An 11,284-nucleotide genomic window follows, 5' to 3' on the forward strand; every position below is an offset into this window, starting at 1 on the left:
GTTGATAAAATGCACTAACCCCCCCCCCAATTCCACACCCCACACCCCAAACTATGAAAAGCAGAAGCTGAAATAACTGAGTGCAGTGCTATATTACAGCCCAGGCTGTGTTGATGAGAGAGATATGCCTGCTAGCAGCAGGGGAAAAAGGTAAACATCCAGGGAGATTAGATGAGGGAAATGCACAGTTCAAACAATGGCCTGAGTGGCAAAATACTGTTGCAGCGCCAGAACAACCCACCATCTATTTTTTTTATGGTGTTCTGTCCAAATTAAATTAATTCACAAATGTCTTTTTTTGAGCTACAGGTCAACACATGAAGCTTCAAACTAATCTGGCACAGCGGCTGTGGCAAACAGAAGAGCGCATGCTGATTGATAGCTAATCCTGATCTTATCTGGAGCATGCTACAGCTGTTGGTGCCTGCTGGCCTGTTCCTAGAGCGGTTTAGGTGTGGTTATCAGTCTGCCTGCTCTATCTGTGAGGTTAAAGAGATACACGAAACCTACAAGCTACAAACTTGTTTAAATTGTGTGATCCGAGTTCAGTTGTTGCTGGAATCCCCCACTAATAACATAAAGCACAGAAAAGTGTTCTTCATGCTGGTGTAAGCTACATCACACTGAAGACTGTTTTTCAACGTAATTTTCGACTGAGACAAATGGTTTAGAATAGATATTGTTTTCCACAGAGGAGCGTCTCAAAAGGTCACATTAGGTGGTTCTGCAGAGTGAGTCATTCTACATTCAGCGCAGACAACAAGCTTTCGTGTCTGCAGACAGGGGAGGAGGGCCGGTGTGCGTAAAAGTGACAGACACCAGTATAAGTCTGTGGTGAGTCAGTCACTGTACCCGTCTACTGGCAAGTACCTGATGTAATAAAAAGCTGAACTACCAGTTCTTGGCTGTGTCATGTTACTTCGTGTGACACAAAAGAGTGGATTGCAAGAAGAGAAAGAACACTCACAATAAACAATGTACTTAATGTACTTATAATTAATGCTAATGCTTATGGGAAAAAGCCGAAAGTGACATTCATTCATTTGATACAAGCTGGATGTTTTACAGGTCGAAATTGATCTGATAAATTTTGACTTGATTATATTCCAATATGGATAAAAACACTAGGATATAATAGTTGTAGAAAAAAACATAGCTACACCTGCATACTAACTACATTTTCTGTGTTGATCATATGATTCTATTTTTTCTTTAGCCATACTAGGGATGTGGCCCTTGAGATTCCAGTGTATCATCTATCAGTCTGTTAGTCTGCTGATGTTAGCATTTAGCTTGGTATAGCCTCCAAGAGTTGCTAGCTTAGCTGTAGAATACTACTCTATTTTTTTAAAGGGGTACTCCACTGATTTAGTATTGCTTTCCTATTACACTGTCAGACGCACAACAGACAGTTTAAAAAGAGACCAAATCTTGATGTAGAAGAACCAGCAAGTTCATCATGTTTCCGCACATTCTTGATCCTTGTTGTAACCTGGCGCTTACTTTACCCACAGTGCAATTTGACTGATGACATTTCAGTCTTAGACTTGGATGCATCATGCTAATTCATAGTTTTCATGGGATGTCACAGCCTTAGAAACTGCCAGATACAGTTTGTCACAAGATACTGTGTTAACATAACCAGAATATTACTGCCTTGTCACTAGTGCCCTAGAATGCTGAGTACAGCGACCCTGAAACTAACAACCCATGGATCAATGTAGATAATTAGCACTTTGATTCTTATCGTTCACCTCCAAAACAGCTGAATTACTGACCCATGCACATCTAAAATACATACAAGTGTCTGTACTTTTCTAACAATTCATTCTGGTGACAGTATAAGAGGAGGGATTCTCCACAAGATATGTAAACATCACCAAAGTTGGGCTCTGGTAGGGAATGGACTTAGCTACATACACACACAAGGTGCAGGGCAGAGATCATTCACAGCAGGCCAGACAGGAGGAGGATGAAGACTGTGGTCTGGCTGCCTTCACACAAAATCCTTCTTGCAGGGTTGTGTGGAGGTGTGGCCGTGTTTATTTGTAACCACAATGAAACAATCAGAAAAAGGTTTTTTCTCTGATTCACAAGGAGCTGTTGAAGTTAGAAGAAAAGCACTAGAAAATTAACAGGCCTGTGCTGCAGTTCTCTGCCAACTGCCCAGTGTTAGCCACCATGATGGAAGGGTTTTTTGCCCTCCAGGGCTCCATGCCAGTCACATGACTGACAGCTATGAAGGGCAGCTAATGTAGCCTCTAGTGGCTAAACTCCAACTAAAATGTGGAAAAAGCAGAGGTCTGGTAACGTCAGATCTTTCTAACCCATGCACCCAGATATTTTTCATTTGCAAACTTGTAGACTTTGGCACCATCTGACATAAGACTGTCAGATTCCACTAAGCTCCTTTTGGCGCTGCAAAAAGCTTTATATAAGTTTTACATGTATGCAGTAGACCTCCGAAGACCTGAAATGTAAAATCTGTGAAGTTACCTTTTAATATCAGATACAAAATACCTGTCTCAATCTTGATTCAGTGGACAACAATGTAAAAAGTTCAGGACTTTATAAATCAATCCCTGACAAGGTTTAATTATGTTGTATTTTACCAATATTTTATAGTGTTGTGAATAAACCAAGTCATGAAGAAAAGCACATGAACCCACCTCATCATATTTACACCTACACTACTCGAAACATCAAACACTGGCAACCATTTACCTTTGACAGCCTGGCATTCTGACAGAATAAGGAAACACCACAAGATCAAATTATAGTTCACAGCTTACAACTGATGATGAATATTACACAGTAACCATCAATCATCAAGGTAAATGTTACAGGACTTTCCCATGAACTGAAGCCTCACTCAACTCACTCCACCCTGCCTATAAAAAGCCAGATCAGTAAGCCTAGTGTAATCATGGCTCTAGCAGCCTACAGTCCCACTTCCCTCAAGGTCAGAGAGAGGAAGATTCCCCTCTCTCCCCCCACAGTAGGAATGATTTGTTTTTCTGCCCACAGAAAATGACAATGCCATCTGGTGTGTTGCCATAGAGTCTCTACAGTTCCTTTAAAGGCTATGTGTTTAGTACATGAGTAACTACTACTACTATGTTGTATTTCAGTCTGTGCAGGTCATCTCTTGGTTCAGAGTCACTGTTAGTCATTTATTGTCTGTATTGTTTCACGTAGAATACCCCATGCTTCAGTTCGGGGACCCTTAAGTGGTTTTTCCATTATAAGAACCGAAAACGGGTCAAGCCGAGTAACGCTCATCATGGGTTCTGTGTTTGATTCCACTGATCTCTGCCTGCTTTGAAGGTGTGTTCTTTCTGGGAGCTAAATTTCAGCACTGCTTTAGAGGTAAAACGAGGATCTCAGTGAGTGGATCGCAGGCAAAGCAGTGACGTCACATTTTTGCAGGTCTGTGTTCTGCTTGTTCAACAGCTGTAAATAAATAAAGGAACTGTAAAGTGCAAAAACAAAAGACAGTACCAAAATGGGAGACATCCAAACAGTACAACTAAAAATAATTAATAATACAAAATATGCTGTATGTCACAATGTGGTAGTCTTGCCTGGTGCACTCTCAAATAAAGTTTAAGTTCCTACCACTTGTGTTCAACAACCTGCATTACATATGCTAATGTTACAGATCTACTTACTCCCTGTGAAGGTCTCAGCCCAGGTCTTCGCCATGTGAGGGCCTAAGCCACCACCAACACTAGAATTAACTAATGTTCTGTTGTTTTCTTTGTTCACGTGTAGATTTAAGTTGTAGGTAGAGTTTAGGGATTTGATTTGACATTAGGTTTAGACATACACAATTAATAAATGAAACATGCACATTTGGTTAATTTCGTATTGTCAAAACATTGCTAATGTGTGCAAATTTTCATTTTCAGTTACCATTTCCTGGTGCATGGATGGGGGTGGTTCCGACAAACAGATTGGACTGAGGCAGCAGCAGGTTTAAATGCCTCCCACTAGGCCTGGACTGTACCAAGTGCCCAATACAAGAAAGGGGGAGTTTGGGAGAAATATATTGTTTCTTTGTTGTTTATGTTAAAACCTTATTTGTCAAGTTATGTTTTTTTTACCGCTAAAAAATATTTTGTCAGCAGACTTTGTTCAATGTTTATGTATGTTCCTCATTTGTGTCATTTGTATCTTTTTTTTTTTCCATTGTTGTTTGAGGTACTGATCAGTTTAGTTTGCTGTATTTTAAGTTGCCTTTTCTTTTGTTGATCTCTTTTAGGTCCCCGTTTGATAGGTGTTTGTATTTTATCCTTATTTTTAGGTAAGTGCTGTGTCCTCTGCCTTACTGTTCAGTCCCTGACACTCCAGTATTAACAACAGGCCCCTTAAATCTTCCTAATATAGTCTGTTAATTGTCCTACAGCCTTAAAAGGGCTGGGCTTTTTAATTGTAGCACTTTCTGCAGATAGTTTACTTTAAAAAGTATACATGTGTTTATGCTTTTCAAATAGGGGTTAGGCCTTTTATTGCTTAGCCTACAGTGATAACTGATTACATTTTTGTTTCTGATAGACCTTTTTCACTATGTTTCAGCAGGTTTAACTTCAACTGTAAGTCTTGTTTAGAAATTATTTTAAAAATACATTAAATGTTGTATTTATCATAAATAGCACACAATTCCCACCTGACATTGATGTAACAGTAGAATGATTAACTGGCTGACACTGTCCATCTGGACTCAGATTAAACTATTATTTTAACTGTGACACATCCCAGTGGTCTAATTAACTCCACTTCAACATGTGCAACTAAGGTAGTTGTCAGATGTGCCAAGGGCAAAAGTATGCAAACACCTTCACTGCCAGCACTGGGACATAAGCTTCTGTGTATGTTTGACAGCTGACCAATGCAACCAGTGCACCACTTCAGACTGAAGAAGTCTTTAAACTAGTTGTGTGGTTCACATATAACGAGAAATACATATATACGTAATATGTATATAATGGAACCTGTCCAAGTTTCATTTAATTCAGACAAAAAAAAAAAAAAATGCAGATGCTAGTGATATTTAATGACATGGTTGATGAGGCATACTCCCCGTGGCCTCCGGAGGGTTTATAAGTGTTAAACTTGTGCCTTTCCAGAGATAAACAGATGTTAGCTTCCACTGCTCTCTAATAATTACCTGCTGACTGTGGGGATGCAGTCTGTGTCACTGAGTAATATGTCTCAGTGGGGAACAGTTGATGCATGCTATTCCTTGAAAAAGCGAACGTGATGAGGTCTTTCATCACATATCATCTTTCAAAGGCTCAGAGGCTTTAATGTCTCACAGGAAAAACATCAGTGTTTCTTACAACCGATTTAATTCTGACCAGCCTGTCTGTTGTAATCAATCAGATAAGTGCTCCAGACTTTTCTACTGGTTTCACTGTCCTCACATTAACCTTCCTGTGGAGTTGTGGCTCTGATCACATCACATGCTGCAGCCAGCCATCTGCACACCAAGCTACAGACCACAATGATACTATGTGACCAGCTTTGCACACTGTTCTGATAAATACCTGTGAAGTACTCTTCACAGCACTGTTTGCACCAGGTGACTGTTCAATCAACGCATCTGCCAGAAAACAGAGGGGCTAATGAGATTTCCCCTCACTTTTTCTCTGTCACGTCACATCACAGACACGCTGAACCTGTCAAATCTACTATGAAACATGTCAGTCACTGCTTGTGATTCTTATTTTTATCCACTTATATGCCAAATATGTTTTGATACTAATTACTTCTGTAATAAACCTCAACAAGAAAGATAATACAGACCAACATGCCATAAATGATAAGGAAAAAGTTCAGAAATATCTTGACATTTGATGAGATGTGCATGAGAAGAATGATACATCTTACATATCTGTACATAAAATACAGAGCTACCTCCTGCAGCCAGTTAGCTTAGCTTAGCATAAAGACAAAAAAATGGGGACCCAGCTAACTTGGCATTGTCCAGATGTAACAAAATTCACCTACTTGCAAAAATAATAATAATGATTCAATTTGGTAAATCTGTGCAACAATGTAAATGTATAATTAATGTACCAAAATTTCTTGGTTGGGTCCAGTAACTTCCTACAATCTCTACTTTATGTCTGGCAACAGCGCAGAACACAAAACCCCTTGTAAAATGACAAATTGTAGTTTTTACACTTAATTTTTTGTAGAAATTAAAGAAGCAAAACATGTTCATTACAGGTGCCGATAGGCAGGGTCTGCTCTTTGAAGAGAAGAATTTTCAATCAATGTATGGTTTGTTTAACAGATTAACTTGAGTGGCTTTAGTTAAATTTGCAATGTGTTGTTTCATTACATACCTTTTGATTTTCAGACCAAATCATTAACATTTAATTTCAGTGACTGGCAACGAGTAACCTCAGTAAGTGAACCATATTTAAAGCGTTGGCTTAAATCCCTGATTGTCTACCCTATGGTACAGCTAAATTTGGCCCTACAGCACACAACCCTAATCAGCAGCATCAAAACAATCATTAACTAACCTCCCACTGTATCCCACTTTTTTTCTGCCTCCTTCGCCACAGATGACAGAGACAGAGAGCGAGACTACAGGCGACACCTCAGACGCTCCTCACTCACACCCCATGTCCCATCATTCCCCAATTCAGAGCTACACAACACAAAAAGGACCTCACACCCTTAACACAGAAGAGGCTAAAACAGTATCATACACACAATGGAAAAACATGGTTTCATGTTACACTGTGTAGTACATTTGAACAGTATGTTGTCAGCAATGTTCAGATGTACTGTGGTTTTTTTGTGTTGTTTTACTATGTTAAAAATGATTTTGGGTCACAAATTTATCCCTGAATCCAGCACCTTTTTAAAGCTTTTACTGCCACATGATAATTGAGTGCATTGAGGTATTTGGTTTAATATATTAAAATATAGAAAACAATATAATAAGAAGGCTTTTTCCTCAAATGTTTTCAGCAATATATTATTATACACAATTTCATCAAATCACCAATGTGCATTAATGTCTCACTGTCACGTGTTCAGGTTATCTAAAGTAAATATTAAAACCTTAAGCAACGGGTATTCGTCACTGACGCACAAATCTCCTCTGTGTTTATACTGGCTCTTTTAATGCTGTAAAGGCTATAAACCTAAGCCGCTGGCCGTAATATGAGCGGTGCCCTCCAAATAGGTTGGGAGGTTACAAATACACCATTGATAGGCCGCCTCTGAATGGTGTCTGGAGGAAGCCATCTGCTCCTGTTTATGGTTCGTTAACCCTGCTACCTCTGGAAAAACAGGCTGCCCCTACAGCAGCAGGTAAAAATGGCCTGGAAAAGTTTTATCACTGCTTCAACATGCTCTTTAATTCTGTCGTTTATCATTAAACAACAATAGCTGGAAAATCCTTACCTTCCCAGATGTCCATAGGCATATTGTGAATGTGTCAGCAGTAATGTGAGCTCGCCTTCCTGCATGGACATGACACACTCCTCCAGGGCCTACAGGTGTCAAAAAACATTTTATATAAAAGGACTGACACTTTTTTTTTTTTTTTTATCTTCACCTTTCTGAATAATTACCCAAAACACATCTAAGGATAACTTTGTGTTGTGCATTACAATGTTCTTAATTGATAACCATTTGAAAATGGATTTCAAGTTTTAATTATGTGGACCTGCTTCTTAACTACAACAGCTGCACGACTCTAGGTAATATGGTCTGTCCTTTCCCATCTCTGTCCAAACACATGGGGACAGACAACACACGTGCATCTTGAAGATGAGCTCAGTGAAATAAGTTTGCAAAGGGTATGGGGGAAGTTTGTCTAAAATGAATTTGTAAATAAAAATATTCCAATGACTCAAAAGGCACAGAGAGAGAGAGATGACTAACCAACTGATGTGTAAAGCACAGTGCTGGGTAAATGGTTTTTAAGTTGGTAACAGCTCTTAATGCACTGTGGTAAAATTACATTGTGCTGGTGAGTTCATACATAACAAGTCACTGTAGTCAAAAATCTGTATGAAGGTGGCAGCCACCAGCCTTTTCCTGGCTTCCAAAGAAAAACAAGACTTGTGTCCAAGGTAAAACCCCGAGGTCAGTCTAAGTTTTTCAGCATGTTAATTAAAAGAGAGAAATTAATCAAACCATAGTCCAAGATATTCATAACATCCAAGACCTTACCCTGGTTTTGTATGCATTCAGTAGAAGCTACAGTTCAGTAAGCCAAAATAGTACAATATTTGACACAGACTGCAATTTAGTGAGTGACTGAGCAAGAATGCACAGGTATATAAAACTGTATCATCTGCATAGCAAGGAGTATGAGTTCCATCATTATCAACGCCAATGTTGTTTATATAAGGAGAATATTAAAGCAGGCCAAGCACCGAACCATGGGGCACTCCATTAACAGTAGTGAGTTAGTTTGAACTAAGTCCATTAACTTGTACACATTGAGTACACAAAAGCTTTCACCTGGTTTACATCTCCCTCTCCAATAACAAAGACAAGCTTGCTGTCCTTCTCCACCACAGTGCGGTCCTCCAGGACACACTGCATCTTCACAGTAACCTCCTGTCCCCAGGTGGGGCACAGTGCGTTCAGATCTCCAGGCTTCAGCACATTCTTCCTCAACAGCCTGTCCTCTGTGTGAGGAAAGAAGAGAAGGTCATGTAGAAGGAAGAGGGTTAATCTGCTAGTTCTTGGTATACACACGCTCAGAAACAGCTACAAACACACCAAGCTTGATCTGAGTCACATTTTGGTTTTCTTCTGCTCTGGTTTCAAATCAAAAATAAATGTGGCAGTCAAAGTTAATTAAAATAAAAGCACTATTTATTGATAAGGATAGATATTTTTGCAAGTTTACCTTCTAATACCAATTCTTACACGTCTCCACATTCACAAATGTGTTCTGACCTGTAATGTCATGCCAGTCTTCTGCCATGAACAACTCCTCAAACACTGATGAAGTCCACTCCTCCGTCACATATTCCGGAAAAAGACTCTCTGCTGAGGTGTCCCTCTCCAACACACCACTGTCTGCTGAGGGGTCTTGAAATCGTACCATCTTCCAGCTGTTTGTTTTTTTTAGTTTCCTCCAATTTTTGCATTCCGTCTCTCTGCCTTCTTGCTCAAGATCAGAGGGCCTTTTCATGTTAACACTTTTACTCTCTCCTGTGCAGCTCTGTGTTTCAACCTGCTCTTTCCTTTTCAGCTTGTCGCCTTCCTCTGCAAGCCCACAGGGATGCTCGGTGTGACGCTCCCTGTGGGCAAGTGCAGAAATGGCCTCTCTTACTTCACATTCTGTAGGCTCCACAGCAGGGTCTTCATGTTTTTCACAAGCTGGCTCTGTTTCCATTTACCTACCGAAACCAACGGACCTTATCTGCATTAGTAATGATTCTCCTTGCTGAGTCAATGTTCCACTTAGATGCAAGTTAGCTGTTCTGCTGCCACCTACACCAAATCTCTATAATAGTGTTTCATTAATCCAACTCAGAATTAATTCATAATTCCTGATATAAGGGTTTTAAAAGCTATGTCCAACTTGCAGCTGTGTAGCTTCTGCAGTTATATTGCAGTGTGTGATCTCCTCTCTTAGTCTTTGGAGTCCAGTGATGTGGCAGCAATAATAATAATAAAAAAAAGAAAGATCAATAAAGAAATTGCAGCACAGTGAAGCAGTCTCAGCTAGCAGCCTTGTGCAGTGGTAATCTGCAGGACTAAAAGAGAAAAACCTAATCTGTCAGAACGTCTGTAAGCTTCTTAATGACTTCACTGGCGTCTCCCATAACGCAGTGTCCATGAATACAGTTTATTATTAGTAAGATCACAGGAAATATAATTTGCTTCGAGTTATGTAGGGAGGCCTTTCTTTTCAACTTTTAGTAAGTGCCACAACACTGATGAACAGTGTAGGCTGTAAAACTGACACTGGATTACAAATTACATATGATGTGTTTGTAGTGAAAATCTGATGAGGATATATACAGTATTTTATATTATTTGCAAAATTCATTTTGTTTTGTTTACAGTAATTCTTAAAAACTGGAAAGAATGCAATGTTTAAACAGATTAAAGCTCTTAACTTAAGTTTGCAGGTTGTCAGGTAGCAGGGAAACTTGGTAGCTTTAAAGTATACATAAGTCGTTTAATATTTTGCTAGGAATTTTCTGAATACTGAAGTTTATTTTATATGGTGTGTTGTGCCTTCATTCTTCTATCTTCTCATATCTATCTTTACCTTAATAAAACACTGTCAAATTCATCTAAAGGTTACGTTACATAAGAACATCCACTTATTCACAGAGGGAGATATAATGTGAAAGGGGCCAAGATAAAATTGATTGAAACTAATAATCTCAGCAGATGATAATGTTTTGCAGTTGTTACACTGAGGCACCACTTCCGAGTTATTCAGCACTTCTTATTTCCAATCATGAGAGAAAATGTACAGTTCATAAAGAAAACATCAACACTGCAGGTAAAGGACACAAGAGAGACCACTACAAAATACTTAGACATCAACATCCCCCAGCCATATTGAAAATAAACCCTGCTTTCTTTACTGAGGAGCTTCTGTTTTATCCACAGCCTAAAGCAGTTTGCCCCTCAGGGATTAAATTAATCCAAATTCCAAATCTGCCTTTTAGTTTCTCTGACATACTGAGAAATGATGAGATTTTCTACTATGCTGCAATATATTTTTGAAATATCTTCTACCCAACAGTGTAGAAACTAGTTCAAATCAGTTCAACAAGCTTCATTAAAAGTGTCCGTAATATTAGTCCAGTGCTACATGTTATATAATAATTTGATCTGAAATGATTAGTTGATCACAAAATAATCAGCTTCTACTTTGATACAGTCATTTTAGTCACATTTTAAGAAAAAAAATGTGAAAGACTCACTGGATTTAACTTCTCTGTGAAGATCTTTGGGGCATTTGCTGCATTTCTTAGTCTTATTTGATAATCCACATGAATATATTTGTGTTTTAGCCTGCTAATTGGATAAAATAAGACATTCAATATTTCATTTTTGGCTCTGGGGAAATTGTAATGGGATATGCATTTTTACTGTTTTCTGACAATTTACATAGTGATTGAACAGTTAATTGGGGAAATAATCATTAAATTGCTGATTAAAGTACTAGCCAGTTGTTGTCCCAATAATAATAATATAATATTCTGAAAGGGACCATTCTAAGTACTTTTAAGTTGTGATACTTTAAGTTCATTTCACTGATTATAATTCTATT

At 38.7% G+C, this 11,284-nt stretch overlaps 1 protein-coding gene across 1 annotated transcript in view; it reads right to left on the reverse strand.

The window, feature by feature from the left end:
- Positions 1-9,382, reverse strand: part of fkbp16 (FKBP prolyl isomerase 16) — a 34,095-nt gene extending 24,713 nt beyond the window's left edge. The window contains exons 1-3 of the mRNA XM_020613793.1: positions 8,941-9,382; positions 8,497-8,666; positions 7,429-7,517 (exon numbers count right to left, since the gene is read on the reverse strand). Coding sequence (XP_020469449.1) covers positions 7,429-7,517; positions 8,497-8,666; positions 8,941-9,382 — 701 coding nt within the window. The remainder of the gene's footprint in view (positions 1-7,428; positions 7,518-8,496; positions 8,667-8,940) is intronic.
- Positions 9,383-11,284: the final 1,902 nt, after the last annotated feature.

This window comes from Monopterus albus, unplaced genomic scaffold (genome assembly GCF_001952655.1).
Source record: "Monopterus albus unplaced genomic scaffold, M_albus_1.0 scaffold5.1, whole genome shotgun sequence".
NCBI classification, from domain to species: Eukaryota; Metazoa; Chordata; class Actinopteri; order Synbranchiformes; family Synbranchidae; genus Monopterus; species Monopterus albus.